Consider the following 22,992-nt stretch of genomic DNA (forward strand, 5'->3'; position numbering starts at 1 on the left):
GCTGACGGAGGGAATGCCAACAGTCCCCAAGCCCTTCATGTGATGCCAAAGGATGGGACATGGCAAGGCAATCATTTTCGGCTCTGTGGGCAGAGGAGTGGTCTGAAAGAAATGGAGTCATAGATTCTTTCTGACCACATAAAACTGCTTTGAGCTGGGGAAACAGAAGACATCTGTGTGCCAGGAGGCACGGGAAAAATGCAAGGAAGAGGCAATTACTCAGGAAATTCTTGTTCCTTGCAGGTGCTTGGAAGAAGGCGATGGTCTGGTGTCTCACGTGAGTACATTCCAGCCGAGACCAGGTGTGTTCAAAGGTAATTCCAAAGAGTTCTTTATTTTCAACAATTTTAACAAACTTCTTAATAATATTTAATTCCCCAGAGCAATTCAAATTTCAAAGAGGGCTCTATTTCTCTCAAATCTCAAAATCCAGACAGGAAACAAGAATAAATTGGCTATTAAAATTTCTAAAACATCTGCTTCCTGGAAAACAAGTAACCTTGTAATTTTTTTTTTTTTCAAGTTAAATGGCACTAAAGTCATACATTTTTCAAAACCAGAATACTATGGGATATACTGCTGGATTCTGTTATTCATTCCCCTTGCCTAGCTTAGGCCTAGGGGGGAACAGACACTGTGAGAGCAGATGACAGATGAATGCTCTACAGTGACAGTCTCTGGGTGGAGTGGAATGGGGCGGATACGAGTCTGTGCCCTTGCCCTCTATGCTGGCTTATGACCGTTTGTGTCTCATAGCTCCTCCCTAATGCTATCTCCCTTTTCCCAAAAGGAAAACCAGGCACCAAATATGCTGCACTTCTTAGTGGAAAGAAAATAAAATCTGCCACAGTGTCCTTGTCCTATCATAATCATGGTTAAAATAGTGTGACCATCTTTGCAACATAATGATCCTACAGAAATAATTAAAAAGTCCGTCAAAAACACATCATTGGGGTTACTGCCAAGACCTCCTCTTTTGGTAAGAAAGTGGCCAGAGTTAAAGCACCCTCACTCTGTCTGCAGACTCAGCCCCAGTAATAATGTTTTTTAATATGCCCAAGGAAACCCTGTCATTGTCAGCTGTCAGCTAAGGTCAAACAAACCTCTTTACATAGTGACTATTTTAAAATCTAAACGAAGTAGACAAATGGTCTTGAAATAAGACATTTCTATGTATAAATAACGTACACTGAATGTGCTGAGATCTACAGATGCATTCGGAGATTGCGTAAATGTTAAATACAATCATAGAAAATCAGAGGAGTTTTGTTGTTGTAATGAAATTTTGTTATATTGGATATCCCTGGAACAATGATGCTATAGGGATTGAAGACTTGTACTCTATAAAGTTAATTTCGATACGTTACTGTCACAAAAGAAATATATACACATTCCCAACTTGCAAGTTAGTTAAGGGTGTTTATTTAAAGTACTAGCCAAAACCAGTTTTAGACAACTAAAGAAAATACATAATCTCTGAATTCGATATAATGGAACTTAATCTACAATAGTGCTGGCTGTAGTAAGATTTGACTCATAAAGAACAAGCACTGAGATCAGCTCCTCCTGTGCTGGAGTGGCACAGGGGAAAAAAAATCTTGTTCTGCAATCATCTGCTTTCAGTTCTTTAGGGGAAAGAAAACCTGGAGTCCCAGTATTGAAGTAGTCCATAAAATTCCTAAAAATATGGTCCGACAGTAAGAGATCAGACAAGAAAAATGGAGAGTTCTTGACTTAAATACCAATCCCAACAGCACTGGTTTCTGCAAATTATTATCAGAATGCTCTGGAATAAAAATAAAGTGCCTTATAACTAAACCCTGTGAGACACTTCCTGTGTCTCAACACAGAGGCCAAGGGAAGGTGGCTTGGCACAACTGAGCAAATAAAAATGGGGCTGCTGGGGCACCTGGGTGGCTCAGTGGGTTAAGCCGCTGCCTTTGGCTCAGGTCATGATCTCAGGGTCCTGGGATCAAGTCCTGCATCGGGCTCTCTGCTCAGCAGGGAGCCTGCTTCCCTCTCTCTCTCTCTCTCTGCCTGCCTCTCTGCCTACTTGTGATCTCTCTCTGTCAAATAAATAAGTAAAATCTTTAAAAAAAATAAAATAAAAAACAAAAATGGGGCTGCTGAGCAAATCTTCTTGGGGGGATGAATAAACTTAGGCTGAGAGACTTTTCTCTTTGGTTTTTGCAGTTTATCAGCCTTCGGCAGACTCAGAAGAAAACAAGCATTTGGCCATTTCTCTCCATTTATTAGAAAAATAACCCCTATTTCTTGAATGTTCCTTATTTTCTAGTTTTCCTAGGTGGCTGTGATGCTTCGGAATTGAGATCCAGAGATCCGGAGACGCAGGCTTAAAGGCTGGGAGACCGACACTGACCTCCAGGCCCCACTGGGAAGAGTCCCTGGCAGGCTACGGTGTTCTACTGGAGGCTGTCCAATTTGAGGTTTGCATTTAAAAAAAAAAAATGTTGTTGCCTATACCGCCCTAATAGTATTCAAGTATGGCTTTAAGTCCTAATATCAATCCTTAGAGTTGAACAGAATTCTGGCTTAATTTTACCCCCGAGTCCAATACAGAGTGTTGGTTCTCTTTTTTCCATATGTAATTGATGTAGATGGACAAAGATACTTATTCCAGGACTCTCTTGATCCTTGGAATACCTTGGCAGATATGTACTTCTTGAGAATTAAAACATGATCAGAGATAGTTAGGTGGTTTCTGAAGCCAGGTGGCTGGTGTTCAGGTCTCAGCCCTGCCACTTCCTAGCCGTGGGATTCAGGGTCCATCACTCCATCCTACCACACCTTGATTTTCTCGTCTGTCAGATCACGAGTCACCTATTTCATAAGGTGGTTCCAAACACAGAACCAGCTACTGCAACCGCGCCTGGTCCACAGAAAGTATTCACTGAACGTCAAGTACTATCCAAAGCTCTGGAGTCCTCCCACTTAGAACTTTCTTCCCCTCTCGATTTTCCCCCGTAGGGCTGCCGTAAGCTTGGAGACAGTCTGCTTGCAAGGGGCAAGAAGCAGTAAGGCAGTTCCCCACCACATTAGGTAAAATCAGAGGTGGCCTGCATACCCCTAAGGCAGATCCTGTCTCTTTCCTGATATCACCTGTGATTTCTTCATTCACTAACACAAAAGCACTACATGGGTTTCCCACTAGTGGCAGAGTACACCCCAAAATGTGTGAGAGAACTGCTTTCAGGGCGCTGAGCCCCTTAGTATCTGGACGCTGGCAGGGGAGCACCTTTAATCTCCTGTCCCATCCCCTCTACGGTAAGTGCTTTTAGCCAAGAGAGATGTTGTGTGGTTCTCGAGGAGTAAGCCAATCAGGTCAGAGCCGCTCGCATTGAAGTACAAGGTTTTTGGCAGGAGCCGCACGGCAGTCTCCATCAGCTGCATTATGGAAGCCTGGGCCTTGCGTTCCCAGGGATAAAACGCTTATGCAGTATTACAATTAATTAAGGCACAATGAAGTCTGATCAATAAGGACTCAAAAATATTGTCCACAAGAGATCTCTCTGCACTCACTGGCATGGCAGTTTTTCCACTTTAAATTAATTTCCCTTCAGTTAAATGAATGACTGATCTTACAATATTCACTAGCACAGAGTATAATTGGTAAGTGAATAAGACCAACTAGGCTTTAAGAAGTAGGCCTCTGCATAATAAAAAATATACTATATTGCACTGGGTGTTATACACAAACAACACATCATGGGACACTACATCAAAAATGAACATACCGTAGGGTGACTAACATAACATAATAAAACATTTTTTTAAAATAATTTTAAAAATACACTGGTAGTTAATGAATTTGGTGCTCAAAAAATTTAAGTTGTTGGCTTCTTTCAGTGGAGGGGATTCGAAGAAAGCTCCTGCCAACACACGTGGTCAGGCAGGGTCTCGTCGTCTGTAACAGCTCGAAAACCAGCAAGTTTCAACTTTCAATTCTTCTGTAATTTAGGTTCAAGGTTTTTACCTGACCACTGTCCAGGATGCTCTCAGAATTTTAATCCAACTACACTGGTCTGGACTAAACTTATTTCCTTGAGACACAGAAAGCCAAATCCATAATAGATCAAAACCTTTTTAAGACTAGGGGTCACATGACCTGGTCACTCACTTAACAACCTATATAACAAAAGCACATAAAACCAGAGAATAATTGGGATCATCAGTGAATTACCTGTTTAGTAATAAGACCCAAGAGTCTGACATAAGAGTTTAGAGGTAAGTGGTGACAATTCAGTTTTTCACTAAGAAATAGTTACTGAATGTTTATACTATAGCAGGTGCTGTCAGGTTTTATGGGAGATGAGATGTACAGAACACCGTTCTGATATAAAGAAGCTTCTCTTCCAGGGGAGAAGGGAAGACGTATCCATCATTAAACCGGGTGGTACACAATCATTCAGCCTCGAATAAATCCTCTTTTACATGTATATGGCTATCTTCCAACTGGGAAGCCAGGACTGTAGTAGATCTCGAGACGCCCATGGAAGGACACCTGCATCAGTCACCCAGGCCCAGGCACAGAGCTACCCATTGGTTGCGAGAACACCTCATTCCACACATTACTGACAATAAAGAGACGCTTAGAATTCCTGAACTAACTGTGTACATCTGGTAGCACGGACGCACACAGCTGCAGATATTCTGGAATTCAGCTCTGCTAGAGGCAGCTAGATGATGCGGCCTTCTGCACTTGGCCCCAAGTGCTAATTTAGAGAACAGCAGCTCTGCGGGAGCATCTAAATCCTTAAGGCAGAAAAACGGATCAACTCAGCTCAAGTCTGTGACAACAGTCTGAGAAAAGAAAGGCTCTTGCCCTTTAGGACTTTCCTTTATCGCGGTGTCTCCGACAGCATAGGAAGCAGAGCCGACGGGCGCTGGCCTCAGAGCTCTGGGGAGGTGCCACTGTGCCCAGAAGCCAGAGATGTAAGGAGGAAAGGCACTCAGGGACAGACTGTAGGTTGCCTTCACGTGAAACTTCATGGTACTACGATGTCCGAGCTAAGAAGAGACTAAGCAGCCTTACGAGTTCATTGGCTCCTATGCCTTGGCCTTTTGACGGCATGGCCTGCTGGGCCTTGGACTTAGGCCTATAGTGTTAGGCAAGGCCAAGCCTGTGTGTGTCCCTGAGGGCAGGAGGGCTCAGAATGCTAATACAAAACCGTCTACTCATTTCCTAGACTGGGTTGTTTCTCATTTTCTGGCCTTAATTTTATGAAAACGTTTATTCCTACTTATGGAATTACTTGTCTAGGATTAAAAAGTAACCACACATTTAGGGTAATAATATTGACAGTCTGTGAGTCTTTATTTTTTTTTTTTTAAGATTTTATTTATTTATCTGACAGAGATCACAAGTAGGCAGAGAGACAGAGAGAGAGAGAGGAGGAAGCAGGCTCCCTGCTGAATAGAGAGCCCGATGTGGGACTCGCTCCTGGGACCCCGAGATCATGACCTGAGCCGAAGGCAGCGGCTTAACCTACTGAGCCACCCAGGCGCCCATGTGAGTCTTTAAACTTTCAAGTCAACTTATATTACAAATATTAGTTCTAAGTAGTTAAAATGCTATATAATTTATTTCTAGGCACTAACAGGCAAATGTGGCTGGCAGCACGATAAACTTTTTTTACCAGCATCCACTATCTGAAGCCGTTCTGACAAGGCTAGAGTACCAATCTTTTGCCGGAATGCAAGGGGACGGGGGTGGAGGGCGGAGGGAATCCAAGTTGCTCACAGGAAGTACTGTGGACACTGGAAAAGCAGAGGAAGTGGTTTGTTTATCTTGCTCTTTCTTTGCAACAGTGTGGTGTCATCAAACAAAACTGAATAAAGGACGAGGTTAGTCATTTATTATCTGTGTGGCTTTGGGCAGACCAAGCAATTTCTTTAAACTTCATTAGCACAATGCTAAAATAGTATGTATCAATATCAGTTCCAGTGTACAGTTATCCAGCTCAAATTAGCCCAAGTATAGGAAATATTGTGTCAATTTGAAAGTCCTAAAGAAATATCGATCGCTGTTACTGATATTATTTGAATGCCAGTGTACATTCTGGAGGAGTTTCGATAGCACTTTAATGAACCTGCGCAGGCCTTCATTCATTCATTTACCGAACACTTCCTGAGTGCCTACTGTCCCTACTGTTGGCACTGTCCCAATCCCTGGAAATAAATACAATAAACACATCAGTGAACAGAAACAAGCTTATGCTGTCAAGAGGCAGTGGGATAGCAAATAGGGACGCGATCCACGGATGAGGTCAGGCAGTGGTACAGGTACGTAAGAACTGAAGCAGAGTTCTGGAAAGAGAAAGGGCTCTCTGAGGAGGCTTGGAAGCAGAAACTTCAAGTGACACAAGGAAGCAAGCCATGTGGATACTTGAGGGACCGGGAACGTGTGTGCCTGGCTAGTCTGAGAGATGGCAAGGATGCCTCTGTAACCTCAGAACCTGTGTCCACGGCAGCAGGAAATGATGTGAAAGAGGCGGCCAGTCACCGCTGGGCCTTGTTGGCCACCATGATAATGGCTTTTTTGAACTTGATTCTAAGTGGAAAAGCAAGCCATTGGAGGGTTTTAAATAGGATTCTATTTACTATCTACTCACTATTTACTAAGTCCTGCTACATGCCAGATACTACGCTAGGCTCTAGACAACTGTGAAAAAACATGCTTCATCTATATTTTCTCTAAGCTCAGTCTGGTGCCGAAGATGTACAATAAAAGAAGTAATTACAATAAAAAGTTTGGTAAGTCCCATGATTTAAAACAAAACAAAACCAAACCCAGAGATCTGAAGACTGGTGGAAATTATCTCAATTCTTTTTCTAGCACATCTGATTTCTTACTCTAGAATACAGGAGTGGGTGGAGTCGGGTTGGGGGAGGAAGAAGTATTCCGGGCAGAGGGAAATGCTCCACGGAACATCACCAGTTCAGGGAACTGGAGGGAAGTCAGGCTGACTAGGTGTACAGTGGGGGCTGAGACACAGAGACTGGCAGGCATCGGATCACAAGGCATTTCTAGACCCCTGTTTTTCAAACAACAGTCATGACATCAATCTAGTAAGTTATAATCAACAGTTTTTAATGTAATAGAATAAAATATATTGGAGTGTACTGCACATAGAAAGGCAAGTTTTGCTTCTGGAAAGCAACTTCCGTTCAGGAGTATGGGTATACGCATGTTCCAGGTCACAGTATAAAAGATATTGTTTACTACGATCAGGGTCAAAATGTTTGAAAGTCAGTGCCTCTGCGACATTGAGGAGTGAACTTTAGCCTAGAGGCAAACCATTTCGGGGGCAAAGCACTGAAAAGTTTAAGCTGGAAAATGCTATGACCAGATCTGTGTGTGTGTGTGTGTGTGTTGTTTTTACATGTCTGTTTCAGAAAGAGTCCTCAGGCAGCATGTGGAGGATGGAGCAGGGAGGGACAGGACGGGAGCCATTAGTTGGCTATTTCTCATCTGGGCAAGAAGCCCTAAGGAAGTGGTCACAGGAAAGGAGGGCTGAACAGACAGAATTTGGTAACTGGTCAGCTGTGACAGTGGTGAGAGAAGGGGAGGAATCAGGCTAGTTTCTGCCTTGCTCGGGTGGCAACACCCACCATTCACTAGGATAGGCAACCAAGGATAGGGATGGGGGGAGTTCAAGCCAGGTTTGAAATGTTTCTATTGATGTGAATTCAAAATGTAAAAGTGACGTTGATCAGTAGCAATGGGCGGGACAGGTCACCCTTCCAGCCCAGAGGAGAGGTCTGGGCCCGAGAGCCGACTGGGCGTTAACAAGGGGCGGAGCATCACAGTCCTCCCAGAAGCCATGGCAGGTAAGATGGCTCAGAAAGAACGTAGAAAGAAGAAAAGACTTAAAAGATGAACAGAGGAAGAGAAATCTGGCACAGATGAAGGAGAAGGTGAATCCAGAGAGACAGGAGGAAAACGAGAGAATGTGGTATCTGAGAAGCAGTGAGAAAAAAGTGTTTCAGCAAGTAGGGAGTGATTCAAGGATAAGAAAACACACAACCTTCTTTAAAAATGGGCCAAACACTTGGACAGACAAGTCACCAAAGACGACAGATGGCAAATACGCATTATGAAAAGACGTTCATCATCATACATCATCAGGGAATTGCAAATTAAAATCACAGGCAACCACCATGCATCTGTCCGTTAGCGCGGCAAAACTCCAGAGCGTGGACAGCACAGCCTGCTGGGCAGGTTGCGGAGCCAGGGGGACGCTCACTCACCAGAGTGGGAATGCAAAATGAGGCAGCTACCCTGGAAGGTGGCTTGGCGGTTTCTTAAAAAACTAAACATATTCCTCCTTTCTATCCGGCAATCACACTTCCTCGTATCTGCCTATCAAAGAGTTGAAAGCTTCGGTCCACACCAGAACCTGCACACAGTTTACAGCAGTTCTATTCATCGCTGCCCAAACATGGAAACAACCATGGTGCCTGGCAAGTAAACGGATAAATGGGGTAAATCCACAAAAAGAATGTTATTTGGCATTGAAAAGAAAAGGTGATCAAGCCCTGAAAAGCCAGAGAGGAACCCTAGGTACGTATTCCTGCGTGAAAGAAGACCACATACTGTGGAATTCCAAGTACTATACATGATGTTCTAGAAAAGGCAACCTAGGGACACAGTAAAATGATCAGTGGTTACCAGAGGTTGGGGAGGGGGCCAAAAGGCACAGAGGATTCTTCGGGCAGTAAAACCGCTCTGTATCAGAGTGTAATGGTGGCTATCTGTCATCATATGTTTGTGCAAATCCACACAGTGGACACCACGGGTGAGCACTGATGTAAACTACAGACTTTAGATGATAATCCGATGCGGTGTTGATGCAGGATGACTGACTGGAACAGATGTGCTACGTTGGTACAGGAAGGACACCGATCGTGGGGAAGGCTGCGAGGGAACATGGGTATATGGGATCTGGCTGCACTTTCTGTTCGCTTTTGCTGTGAACCTAAAAGTGCCCTAAAAAGTAAAGTTTATTTTTAAAAAAGAAAGAACGTAAGTCCGCTGGGCAGACACGCAGATAAGGACCGAGGACACCGGGCTGATGATGACGGGATCACGCATGACTGGCCAAAGCATGCTGCTGGAGCCTATCTCTGCTGCCTTTTATAGTAAAATTGGGAAAAGCTTTGTCTACTTCTTTCCGCCATTTGCCCTCCAGTCCCTTTCTGTTGTGGCCACATAGTTAGGTTTGTGTTCCTGCCCCTCCACGGAAGCTGTCCTCCAGTGAATGCCGGTGCTGATCTCCACCTTCCCAAATCCAATGTTCCACTCCCTCTCATCTCCTCCCACCTGTCAGCAGCACCTGGCAGAGTTCCTCCTTCCCTCTCCTTGAAATACATTCCTTTGTTCTAGGACAGCAGCCCCTCTGGCTTACCTCGCTGGTGATTCCCATGCCGATCCCTTTTCATCTTCCTGATCTCTGACCATTAGAATGGTCCAGAGATGAGCCCCTGGACCCCTTCTCTATAACCACTACCTACAAAGCGATCCCATCTCATAGCTCTAAACATTACCGATACACCGATGAGTCACAGATGGACATCCCTGGTCCACGACTTTCAGCTAAGCTACACAGCCCTATATTCAACAGGCTACACCAGATCTCAGCCTACAGGTGTAACATGTGTCTCAGACGACACGATCTAAAACATCGCGCCAAAATTCAGTATCCTTCCCTAGTCACCCTCATCTCAGTCAGCAGTAAGCCCTTCCCTCCAGCTGCTTAAGCTACTTTAGTGACTCCTTCCATGTCAAATCCAGCATGAATGCTCTTGGAACCAGACTGGCTAGGTTCAAATTCTAGTTTAGCCACTTTGTAGCTGTGCTATCTTGGGAAAATCGCTAACCACGTCCTGGCTTCAGTTTTATCACTTGTAACATGGGGGTGACAGACTTCTGTATCTCACAGGGTTGCTGTAATAACGAAATGAGTCAGTGTTTATAAACTGCTTTGAACGGTGCCTGCCACACAGCGTGGAGTATCTCTCCACTCAGACCACTTCTCACCGTCTCCACCTCCACATGCAGTCTGGGAACGAGCCACCAGATGACTGCCCAAGTCTCCCTTCCTTTAGCCCCTAACCCTTTTAACCAGCAGAGCAGCCAAAATGATTAAAAAACAAAACAAAGAACAATCACAGTCACACACTTTGGACTTATTTTGTGTGTTTGAAAATTTTGATAATAAAAGTTAGGAAAAAACCAAAGTCAGATTGTATCATTCTTCTGTCAATACCATTTGATCCTTTGTATTTGGTTCCAAGTAAAAACTCAGGTCTTTCCATTGACTAAAAGCACGTTCTCTCTCGCCTCTTTGACCTCACCGCTCTTGTCCCTGTCACGCCTTTCAAGCGCAGAGGCCCGGGCCTGATTCTTGAACACTGCAGCACACTCCCTCCCAGGGGCCTCTGCCCTGGGTGCTCCCCCTGGCTGGAAAGCTCGCCCTCAGGCTGCCTGGCTTATTCCCTCACCTCCTCTACCTTTTCAAATAACCTCCTGCCCACCAGCCCTGACCCCCTTCTCTATTTTATTTTTCTCACAGGACTTACCATTATCAGACACGCTATGAAGCCATTAAAGCTAAGGAGACCATAGCCATTAAAGCTAAGGAGACTTAAAGTGAAATCTAGAAAAAGTTTCCCCTATTTACTTTAAAAGGCAGTTCCCCTGTGCTAATACTGTCGCCAACATGGGTCATACACTCCGTGTGTCGTTCCTTAAACCTGAAAACATGTCGAGGCAGAATGAACTAGACGGCTTCCAGCACGGTCTCTGGGCTGTTCCTTTCTCACAGCAATGGTGAGGAAACACTGTAGGTTCTGGGTAGCTGGTGTCTGGAGGGTTACAGCTTTCCGAGGGTTACTGACCACCCATCTGAAAACCACTTTTTTATTTGAGTCTGGGGGATACATGTCATGGAAGTGGGAAATGTGGTGGTACCAAGACTGAGAAGCAAAGCCTGCTCCATCCTGGGCATTGATGGCCACAGTTCGGCGGGGCCCCCATAAATGGAAATAGTCCCATGAAAAAGAGTGGGAGTGGGGTGAAGGGCAGGGGTGAAGCAGGATTGTTTGTTGCCTTGCGACTACGTGATAGGCCTGTCGACTCTTTTCACAAACTATTTAGTTCAGTTTTCACAGTAACGCCTTCACCCAACTGCCAGCCACTTACAGATAAGGAAACCAAAGCTCAGGCAGACTTAGCAGTCAGCCAGCCACGTGACACAAGCAGCTGTAGGCGGCACCAGGGCCAAACTCAGGCCACCTCAGGCAGGGCTGCCGGACACCACAGGCTGTACGCCATGTTAGAGGGCCCTGCTTCCAGAGGCGCTGGTTCAGCTCACTGGCGCTAAGAAAAGCTGTTGAATGGGCCGTTCATACTCTGTCACCCAATTCCTGCGAGGACTTAGCATGTCTAACTCTCTGTGACCCCGTCCCTGCTACGTGCTGGTAACTCCCTTACCTGTGGACATAAAAAATGGGATGCGGAACTTTCCACTCAACACCCGGGCCCGCAGATTCTGCAGTGTGCTCCCATCAAAGGGCAGGGCACCACACACAAGCACATAGAGGACGACTCCAAGGCTCTGCATCCCAAACAGAGAGTACACACAATTAATTGCATCAGAGGAAACAAAAGAGGCCATTATAGTATGTGTATGAAGATGGTGGTGAGTCATGCACAAGATGATGGAACAAACTTTTTCTTCTTTCTTTGTAAGAAATAATATGAGGCATTGTCAAGGCCAGGCCAATCATCTTTGGATAGTTAACATTCTTCTTTGCATCCAGACATTAATTTGGGGTAACATATCTAGAATTTCTCTCCGCACTCAGCCTTGAGGGAGAAGGCAAGTGGCAACGACAGAAAGAATCTCTGTTCTTGGCAAGGGCACCCACCCAAGCTTGCTCTTGGGCTTTTTTTTTTTTTTTTTTTTTGCAGATGCAAAAGGGGGATTTTGACATCTGCAGCTCGTCTCGGTCCGTAAGACAAGAGCTGGAGGAAAGACTGTGCGAGGAACTGGGAACTCAAAGCACAGGGGTCGAGGTCTCGATTCGTGTGCAGGCTTCGTGGTTCCCCAGGGTGACAGCGGCTGTTCCCAGTGAAGGAGAACCACCAGCCGGGGGGCTCGGGGAGGGCAGTACTTACCCAGATGTCCACTTTGGGCCCGTCATACTCCTTTCCCTCGAAGAGCTCGGGCGCCGCGTAGGGGGGGCTGCCGCACCACGTCTTCAGCAGCTGCCCGGGAGTGAACAGGTTACTGAAGCCAAAATCTAGAAAGACACATGGACACAACTCACGTTATTAGCTTCTAGTCACCGAATAAAGGCGCATTGAATGTGAGGATCCAATGGGAAGAGGGACCATTTAGAAATCCTCCAACCAGCCACTGGAACTCGACACACTGGTGAAAGGGAGCTGCAGACGCCGAAGACCCCGGCTAGCTGAAGGACATGCAACAGGCCTGCGTGAGCAGAACCAGCGCTGCTGCCCTCAGAAAGCTGCACGAAGGCGGCCGACACGCCTATTGCCTTCAGAACAAAAGTGACATCGGGAAGTGACTGATGTTAAGGCCGCGTCAGAATCAGTGACACCTGTAAACCCACTCACCTGGAGCCAGACTCTTCCTATTATTTTTACTTCTTATGACAAACACATTTATGAACACTAGAGACACACAGACTTGAAAATTTAGATAAAAGTGATGCTATTATCATTAAGGTGGCTTATTCAAAAGTAAGATTAGGCAACTTATTTACACATTGAAACAGGAACATTTGCTGTTGAACTCCAAGGCCCTTTGTGCTTCAGCGTCCCCCCTACTTCTCTTCCCCTTCCGCGGTTTTAGGAGCCGATGGGAGACAGGAGAGGTGAGACGCGGAGTAGAATGCTCAGGAAATGAGCAAAGATGGCAGGCCAAAGGACAGAGAGCCACTGACTTCTGAATACTTTTGTGTATATATTTACAAGAACGACTCTTCTGGGAGCCAGCCTACTCTCCCCAGCCCTAGGCCTACCACATTCCCTGAGGTAATAGTGCCTGAAAATGCCCAGCGCCTCCCTACTCCCCCCTCTGCAGTCTTACTCCCCTGGACAAGCCCGTCTCCACATGCTCGTTTTATTCCTTTCTTCCTTCCACAGCACGTGTGTTCTTGTAAGGCCTGTGCTGATTTTGTCTCTCTCTCCTCGCTAAGGCTGCCTCTTCTGGTCCCATAGCTTCCATTATCATTTGTTTGGTAGAAATTCTTGAAGTTTCTATCTCTGGTCCTGGTACTCTCTTAGATTCCTGATATGAACCTCTAATACACCTGGGAAGAAAGAGCCCCTACTCACCACCTTCCAAAAACCAATCTGTTCTCCTCCTCACGTTCCCATGAATGTTCGTTGATGGCACTGCCATCCCAGCTCCGGGGAGCCTGGAGTCTCCCTTCTCCCTCCGAACTGTAATAAAACTTTTGGTTTTATTACAGTTTATACTTCTACCACGGAGTGTCCTGAATCCATGTCCATTCCTACCAGCTCAGCTCACACTCGTGTTCTCTCTGATCGAGGCTTACGCATGGCTCACTACCATCAATTCATTTCCCTCTAGGCCACCCATTCACAGTGCGGGGACAGTCACGTAAATCATGTTGTGTCAACTCCTCACTCAAAAACACAGGGGGCTGCTGTCTGCTCACAAAAGAGTCTAACCCTCTGAGCCTTATTCTTCAAGCCCCGTCCACCTTTCCAACTTCTCCTGGCCATTCAAGTATGGCTAGACTACTCACATCCTGTGTTCATGTGCCTTCCTTTGGCTACTTCCTCTCTGTGCCATGCCTTTTGCTTTATTTCCTACATTTGAAAGATCTCGCATTTCCAAGGCCCAGTCAAATATTACTTCCTGTATGAAGCCTTAACTGATTTCCATCACAGAAGACTGTGTCAGTGATTTCCTCCTCTGTGCTTCCATAGTCCTTCGTTATACCTCCAGGTCCCAATTACTCTGCCTTATCTTATGCTTAGTTGTATTATGTGTTTATGCCCCTCCAATAGTGAGTAAATGGGGGGATGACAGCTGGATTTACCCGTTTCCATGCAGTGCTTTCACACACAGCAGGACTCAAGAAAGGGTCACTGAACGAAATGGCAATAAAAACAGGCCAAGCCTCCTGTCACTTTCTGGCTCCCAGAGCCTTCTCATCCTTATAAAGGCAGCCAGCCAGCCACTGGCTAGAGTCTCTACCTCTTAGCCCTCCCGCCTACAGTTCTAAAATTAACATAATGATCACAGGGGGCTTAGAGGTCAGAGCCACCATTAGAAACATTTATAGCTACTCCCATAAGAAATCAAATATTCTCTTTCATCAACGGGAAATAAATACCACTTCTGCTAATTCTTCCTTGACCTCCCACAGGAGATAACGTCCACCTTCTCTGTACTCCCCTACTACTTTGTATTTCTCCCCTATTCTGGTTATTTCCACCTATATATATCCTATTCTTCTAGCTCCTGAAAAACACACACTCTCTCTAGTTCCTTAAGAATACCTTAAGAATAATCTCACTCTCTCCAATTACCCAGTATAACAGTGTTTATTTTATTTTTAAAGATTTTATTCATTTGACAGACAGAGATCACAAGTAGGCAGAGAGACAGGCAGAGAGAGAGGAAGAAGCAGGCTCCCTGCGGAGCAGAGAGCCCGATGTGGGGCTCGATCCCAGGACCCTGAGATCATGACCTGAGCCGAAGGCAGAGGCTTAGCCCACTGAGCCACCCAGCGCCCCACTAGTGTTTAAACACAACAGGGTCCTACTAAATGTCAACTACGAATGCAACTGCACTTATAGCTCTACCAACGAACCTACAACTTTTGAAACCCAGTATCTTTAATTTACTAAAGTCTGCATGCGCTGAACCCTGTTAATATTTCTCCTGTGAGACTGAGGACAGGTTGTTAAAAATCCTAACAAATGAGATTCAGCAAAGCAGATGTCTTTGAGAATTTTCTTGAAAGAGGACCCTTAGTTGTTTTGTTTTGTTTTAATTGGCTTGTGTACTTCTTCCTCAGGTCCTCTTCCGCGGCTGGCCCTCCTCTGTTCCACGTGGAAGAGACGTGGAGATGGCGTCTGTCATAACAAAAGCACGCTGACGTTGGTGGGACTGCTTAGCAAAGTCCAGAGGAGAGAATCATGGAGTATTTTGTATTTTGAATGGACAACACGACAAGCGAACCAATTAAGTAAAAGCAGTAGGTTTTAAATTTTCCCAATAAACAGCTTTAAAATATACAGGACGTTTCTCATTTCGAACCATGGATACTCTACCTACAATTAGCAACCATTTAACCCGTTTAGTCTGCTGGGGAAGGGAAGGCACAGATTTAATGACATGAGCGTGTTTATTCCAGCTAGCAAACAGGAAATCTTTACAAAGGAAACACTCTCAAAGGGAACCATTTCCAGTGGAGGCTACAAGCTTAGATTGCTATGAGGCGTTAAGATGGGAAATGACCACCCAAGAATGAATGATGCACTCCAGGTCCAACAACTGCTGGCATCCACATCTGGGGAAGCACCTGCTTCGGCGGTGCGTCGCAACCCGGGGGGCTCGCTCAACAGCTACACTGATGATCAACAGCAAGATTTCAGCAAGATTCAACAACAACCGCCCCCCGCCCCACCACACACACACCTGCTTGCCCTTGTTTCCTAGTACACACCAATCAGAAATCCTCTAGTCTCTCAAACCTGTCAAGGGGTCCCCCGTAACCACACCACATGTTGTTCCCACTCCTAACTGCACATTTATGCAAAATCCGCCTCTCCTTGCCTGCTAGGACACTTCCTCTTTTCCCATTAAAGCCAGCTTCCTCCGATGAGTGATCCTGGGGTATCCCAGTTCATTCTTTAATGTACCAAACCTCACGGAATACGACACCCCTCCCCGCCTCGCTTCAACACAGATCACTATAACTTCACAGCTTCACAGAGAGCGACTACGGCCCCACCTTCCCCGCTAGTGCCTCCTCCCAGGGCTTCACATGTGACCTCAGAATGGCTGTGTGTCTTGTGGGGTACAGCTCTGGCCAGCCCACTGTCCATTCGCCGATAATGTAACTTACTTTCTGAAAATTTAAGTGACTGATGTGGGGAAACCTCAAGTTATTAACATACTAAGTCCGGAACTCATTTTAAAAGTTTAGTTCCTTCTAATCCACACTCCAGGGACTGAACCACTGGAACGGGAAGCACACCTCCTCCTTACTCTTCTGGCTGCTTACCTTCGAGGGGCATTTTAAGAAGACTGGAAGGAAAAAATGAAAGCAGCTGAAACGCAAACCAATCTGTTTTGGGTTCTGTTGGTAGTTTCGGGAAGTAACTCCCCACTGCTGGGTTGTTGTGGAGGCGGGAAGGGGCAGGTGGGGACACACTCTCCCCCTTGCCCCACACATGGCCTGTTTTTACTCAGACTGTTCTTCTCTAGCCTCACTGAGATAAATGTCATATTCCATAAAAGGACCCAGTTAAGATGTACTGTTCAGTGGCTTTTAATATTTTCATAGAGTTGTACAACCATTACCTCAATTTATTTTAGAACATTTTCATCACCCAAAAAGAACCCTGTACCCATCAGCAGTCAATCTTCATTTCTCCCCCAACTCTCCCACCAATGAGTGCAGCCCCAAGCCATCACTAATCAGCTTTCTGTCTCCACGGATCTGCTTACGCTGGACATTTTTTATAAAAGGGATCATATAATACGTGACTCTGTGTCTGGCTTCTGTTTCTTAGCATAATGCTCTCAAAGCTCATCCATGCGTTATCATCCATCAATCAGTGCTTTGCTCTTTTCTTCACCACCGAGTGATATTCCATGGCATGGCTATACTGTGTTTTATTTATCCACTCACCAGTTGATAATTTCCACTATTCAGTACCATGAATAATGTTGCTATGAGCATTCTTATATGTTTTTTGTGAGTGTATGTTTTCATTTCTTAGGGTTGTGTGTGTGTGTGTGTGTGTGTGTGTATATATATATATATATATATATATATATATATATATATATATGGTGACTTATACCATATGTATATATATCTATCCTTACGGGTGTGTGTGTGTGTGTCTCATATGGTATGGTAACTCCATGATTAAATTCTTGAGGAACTGACCAAACTTTTATCCAAAGTGGCTGCCACATTTTACATTTCTACCAACAATGTACAAGTGTTCCAATTTCTCCACATCCTTGCCAATACTTATTACTGCCATTTTCTTTTTAATTACAACCATCCTGTGGGGGTATGTGGTATCTCACTGTGATTTTGGTTTGCATTTTCCTGTTGACTAATCATGTTATGCATTGTTTCATGTGCTTACTGACCATTCATAGATGTTCTTTGGATAAATGTCTATCCAAGTCCTTTGCACATTGTTAAATTGGGTTGTCTTTTTATTACTGAGTTGTAAGAGTTATTCTCTATATTCTCTGGATGCAAGTCCATTGATACGATTTGCATATTTTCTCCCACTCTCTTAATGGTGTCCTTTGGTGCACAAAAGTTTTTAATTTGGATGAAGTCCAGTTTATCTGACCTTTTCTAAGGTCACTTATGCTTTTGGTGTCATATCGGAGAAACCACTGCCTAACCCAAGGTTGTAAAGATTCATCCCTGTATTTTCTTCTAGAAATGGTTATTTTCAGCAATGCAATGAGCACCAGAGAATCCCCCACCCAAGTAAAAAACTATTATCTTGATAATTACTTACGTTGAATCATAAACACCCTCATCCCACCCCCTTCTCTCCCAATCACTGATTTTCATCCTGTCTGTACACAGAATCACCAGTGCAGTTTTAGAAATGTTGAGGGATCACAAACCTCGCCTCAGCCCTACTGGATCTCCTGGACATACTTTACACATCGGAATATAAACAAACAAACAAAAAGGAACTCTTTCTGAAGCAGTTTGAGGACCACGCTTAATGGCACTGTGGCTTTTAGAGCGGACAGGTGAGGCACTGAAATTAACCTGAAAGCAAGACGAGATTAGAGGTGAGGTGAACAGGAAGGCTTGTGATAACGCAGAAGTAATGAAAATGAGAAAGACAGTTCAAAAAATATTTTGAAAAAACTGGACAGGAATTGAAGACAGATTGAACACACAGATAAAAAGGAGGCGAAAGCAGACAGTATGACCACGCACATCTGGGTAGCGTGGGCACATGGAAGTCTAGACAGTAGTAGTTGGTTTTGGAAGAAAAAAATATATATTTTTGTTCTATCCTGAGTTAAAGGAGGTGAGAAGAAATTCAAGTTAGATTTTCTGAGGAACTAAGTCATAGTATTGAATGGGTAAAAATTTTTTGGAAGAATAAGTGCAGAAAAGAGGAGGGCTGGGAGTTAAGGCTTAGAAGGTACTCCTAAGTACTTCCTACTCTATGGGTACAGGAAGAGAAAGAGGATGCAGCCAAAAGCAGAGAGAAAGATCATTACGACGAGGAAGCTAAGGCAGGAGAAAAGCACGTGAAAGAAGGAAAGGGTGGTTCGTAGTAATATATGATGTCACCCAAGTAGTTTGTGACCTGCGTCTTTCGTACAGATGAAAACTATGGTGAGATTGTTACTCGAGATCAGAAACGGCATCATTTCCCCTCAGAATTTCTATTTGTTTTAATGAAATGTGAAGTTGTACAGACATAATCCAGATTCATTCCGAATCACCTAGATGTCATACTGTGAGCACAGTAAGGCACTTCTTACCAAGTCTGATGACAAATGATGGTTCTCAACTATTAGGGAATTCATTGAAGGTACCTAGAAAGGAGCCACCCGGCCATGGAGCCAAGTGGCACAATCCTGGACAAAGTCTGGTATCTGACGTGACCTAGAACCAGACCCGTCTGGTCTCGCTCAGAGCAGCACTTTCCCCATTTATGCCGTACTCTCGACCATACAGAATAAAGTAAGAAGACATTTGTAAAGGACACTCTGTTGAAAGCTGGGTGACAGTGGCATGTTACTTATCACCTCATTAAGAGGAGCATTATTTTTGTTTTATGCCTGGGAAAGTGAGGCTTGTTAAGTAACACGCCCATATTTGAAGTTTTAAAAAAAATTTCCAAGAACAAGGCCAAGCCCATAATGCCAGCCTGGGTGCCCTCAAATCCCACACCCACAACTGTGCTTTCAGCATCTTATGTAGGTTTACATTGAGGTAAATGTACAACCCATAACTCTTTTCACACAACTTCCAAATTCCTTAGTTATTACATTTTGTTTTTCATTTTATTCTTGACTCTCAATACTTCATTCTGCTTATGTAATTCCCAAAGTCATACTGTGCTTGAGGCATACTGCATGTTTCTTTAAAAACAGTACTTTGGAAAGAATTGTAAGACCTATATATCACTGAGAAAAGGCCGAATTTTTCAACACATGGCATAGGAACAGCTGGTTTTCCATGTGGAACAAAAATTAAATAGGACACCTTCCTCACACTAAGCCTCAAATCAATTCCAGGTGGATCACAGACTCAAGGCAAAAGGTAAAACTACTAAATTTTAAAAAATAAAGTGAATATCTGTAATGCCTCAGCAGATGGAAGGATTTTCTAAATAAAAAAAAACACTAATCATAAAGAAAAAAGTGGTAATTTGGTTACATCAAAATTATACTAAAATATCTATTCATTGAAAGATGTTTTAAAAAGAGCAAAATGAAAGGGGCGTCTGGGTGGCTCAGTCAGTTGAGCGTCTGACTCTCGGTTTCAGCTCCAGTCATGATCTCAGGGTCGTGAGATCAAAGCCCACATCAGGCTCCACACTTAGTTCAGAATCTGCTGGGGATTCTCTCTCCCTCTCCCTCTGTCCCGTTTTTGGCTCACATGATCATGCTCACTAAAATAAATAAATAAATAAAATCTTTTAAAAAAAAAAAAGTAAAATGAGCAAGCATAAAATGAAATAAAACATTTGTAACCCATACAATAAAAGACTCATATCCTTACTAGTGAAACAAAAAACAAAAACTATGAATCAGTAAGAAAGACAACCCACCAGAAAAATGCACAAAAGACTTATTTAAACACACTTCACAAAAAAAAGGCCAAAAGATGTGGGAAAGAGTTCAAACTCGTTATTAGAAAAATTAAAACAGTAAAACCTATCCACACAGTCACCCACACACCTACCAGACTGTGAAACTTACAAACAGTAAAACTTACAAATAATAGCCAGGGTGTGCAGGAATAGACATGCGCACGCACACCTGACACCAGTCCGGCATTACAGGCTAAAGCCAGAGACAGACATAATGTACGACCCAGCAACTTTGCTCCTTGACTAACACTCCTGAATGCTTGAGACTGCACAAGGATAAACGCTGAAGAATGTTCACGCAACTATTGGTATGAGCTCCAAATTGAAAGCAACGCAAATATACGTTACTAGATATAATGGAAAAAGGACTTGTGGTATATTCGTATCATGAAATACAATAAAGAAATAAAAGTGAATAAATCATGGCCATATAGATATGGAGAAATCTCACAAACACACTGTTGTGTAAAGTAAAGCACAAACTAATATATTTGGTATGATTCCATTCATACATAGTCAAGAACAGGCAAACTACAAGAAGGATGAGCCCACTGCACATTCTCTCTAATAAATACGGTACCTTGTGGACCATAAGTGGTAAAACACAGGAATCCAGACAGCTCTTAGAGCAAGGATGAGGTAGGGATGGGGGGTGGTGCAGTCTGGGCTGATGAAATTATCTAATTCTTGCTCCTAGTGGTAACTGCACAGGTGTTTGCTTTAGAGTATACTTTCATTAAATATACATATATGATTAATGCACAATTCTGTCTACTTATATTGTATTTCACTATAAGCAAAGAAAAAAATGAGAAGAGCATAGGATCTTTTTTTCTTCCCTATTTCTATTTTTCTTGCCATTCAGGGCAGTTTCACTGGGATCTAAGCTCCATCATCATCAGGGCTCAGAGGAATAGAGATTAGGCTGTTTTTCCTCACCACTGATTTCTTACCACCTAGAACAGCATCTGGCAAAAGACAAGGCATTCAATATTTTACAAATGATTCACTGATTAACCAAGATCAGAGAGGGAGGGAGAAAAAGAGGAAAAGAGAGAGAAGGTTAAAAAAAGAAATAAATGCTTGAGAGCTCAGAGCAGCGTTTTGTGAACAGTTAAGAGGCCAGGAACTAGAGCTACTCATTAAAAACAGAGAGCTCAATGACGTTTTTGTTGAAGACAACCAGAATCCTAAATGAAGGACTGTAAACTATGAAGACTTTATATACAATGATAACATTTACAGTTGTAGTCAAATACAATTTAAAAGGAATAAATATTTTAATGATCTATATAATCACTTCAGAAGTGTGAGCAATAAATTTCTGTTATTCATATGCCACTTGGGCTGTGGTATTTTGTTACTGCAGCCAGAATGGACTAAGACACATTACTTATAAATAATTTAAAAATCCATTTTTTTCTATAATGTTACTATCTTCCCTAATTTAAGATGAGCTGCTAACAAAGAACATCATTGAGGAGATTCAGATCTCTCTTCTTTTCCTTTAATACGACCAACCTCAGGTAAACAGGTTTATTAATAAAACTAGCAAACCAAAAAGAAAGGAAGAAAGAAAGAAAGAAAGAAAGAAAGAAAGAAACTAACTAACTTGGATGGCCAGAAGAAAGAGGAGAAAGGGGAAAAAAAAAAACCCCAAAAACAAAACACTCAGATAGTAAAACAGACAAAATTGGATAACTGAGAGTTGACATAATTTTGGCAAATCTTTCAATTAAATAATCTTAACTCTCCCCTAACTTTAGAACATATTTTATTTTCTAACTATTACCTTCTGATTATTCAAATCCCATAAGTAATGAGCCAGAGAATAGACAGAGCCTAACAATTTCTTAAAACCACAGTCACTTTGTATTTAATAACTTTTTTTAGTTTTCTAGAATTAACATCATCCTAAGGAATACTGGGGTACTCTATTTCCTCAACTCATGTCAACCTGGGATCATTCTAGTTCAGGGACACAAGTCAAATAACTACACTATCATAAGCTCGAGTTTAGCTCACGTGGCTCAGGAAGAACACTACCAGACCAGACACTGGTGCAACATACAGGAAAAAAATGAAGAGAGGCAACTTCAATAGAAGTAAACTATAAGAATAAAAAAATAACAGAAACTTAAGGCAAAGAAGAGACTAGAGTCGATGTATATTCAAAAAGTTAAATATATACTTTATAGTTTCAAAGTGTACTTATGAAGTCAAAGAAAGGCCTGAAGCCCTATAAAGAATTTCTGTGTTCCATTTTTTTCAAGTGCACATGAAACATTGTCCAGGACAGATCACATGTTAGACCACAAAACAAATTTCAATAAATTTAAGAAGACTGAAATCATATCAAACATCTTTTCCAATCACAACAGTATAAAAGCAGAAATCAATTTCAAGAAAAGAACAGGAAGAAACAAACATACATGGAGGCTGAACAACAGGCTCCTAAACAGCCAATGGGTCAAAAAAGAAATCAAAGAGGAAATAAAATAATACCTGGAGACAAATGAAAATGGAAACACATGCGATCATAGTCTTTGGGATGCAGCAAAAGCACTTAGGAGAGAAATTTTATAGTGATACAGGTCTAACGCAAGAATCAAGAAAAATCTCAAGTAAACAATCTAACTTTACACCTAAAAGAACAAGAACAAGAACAAGAACACACAAAGCCCAAACTTAGTAGAAGGAAGGAAATAACAAAGATCACAGCAGAAGTAAATGAAATAGAAATCAAAATATATAGAAAAGATCAATGAAAACAAGATCTGGTTCTTTGAAAAGATAAATAAAACTGATGTACCTTCAGATAGACTAACCAGGAAAAAGAGGACTCAAATAAA

General features: G+C 43.1%; 1 protein-coding gene across 7 annotated transcripts in view; it reads right to left on the reverse strand.

Moving 5' to 3' along the window:
* The window catches only part of SIK3 (SIK family kinase 3), a 248,299-nt gene that overhangs the window by 37,584 nt on the left and 187,723 nt on the right, over nucleotides 1–22,992 (reverse strand). For all 7 annotated transcript variants that reach the window (XM_059181601.1, XM_059181603.1, XM_059181602.1 and 4 more), the window contains exons 5-6: nucleotides 12,203–12,327; nucleotides 11,516–11,639 (exon numbers count right to left, since the gene is read on the reverse strand). In XM_059181601.1, the coding sequence (XP_059037584.1) occupies nucleotides 11,516–11,639; nucleotides 12,203–12,327 (249 nt within the window). The remainder of the gene's footprint in view (nucleotides 1–11,515; nucleotides 11,640–12,202; nucleotides 12,328–22,992) is intronic.

The sequence above is a fragment of the Mustela lutreola genome, chromosome 1 (assembly GCF_030435805.1).
Source record: "Mustela lutreola isolate mMusLut2 chromosome 1, mMusLut2.pri, whole genome shotgun sequence".
NCBI classification, from domain to species: Eukaryota; Metazoa; Chordata; class Mammalia; order Carnivora; family Mustelidae; genus Mustela; species Mustela lutreola.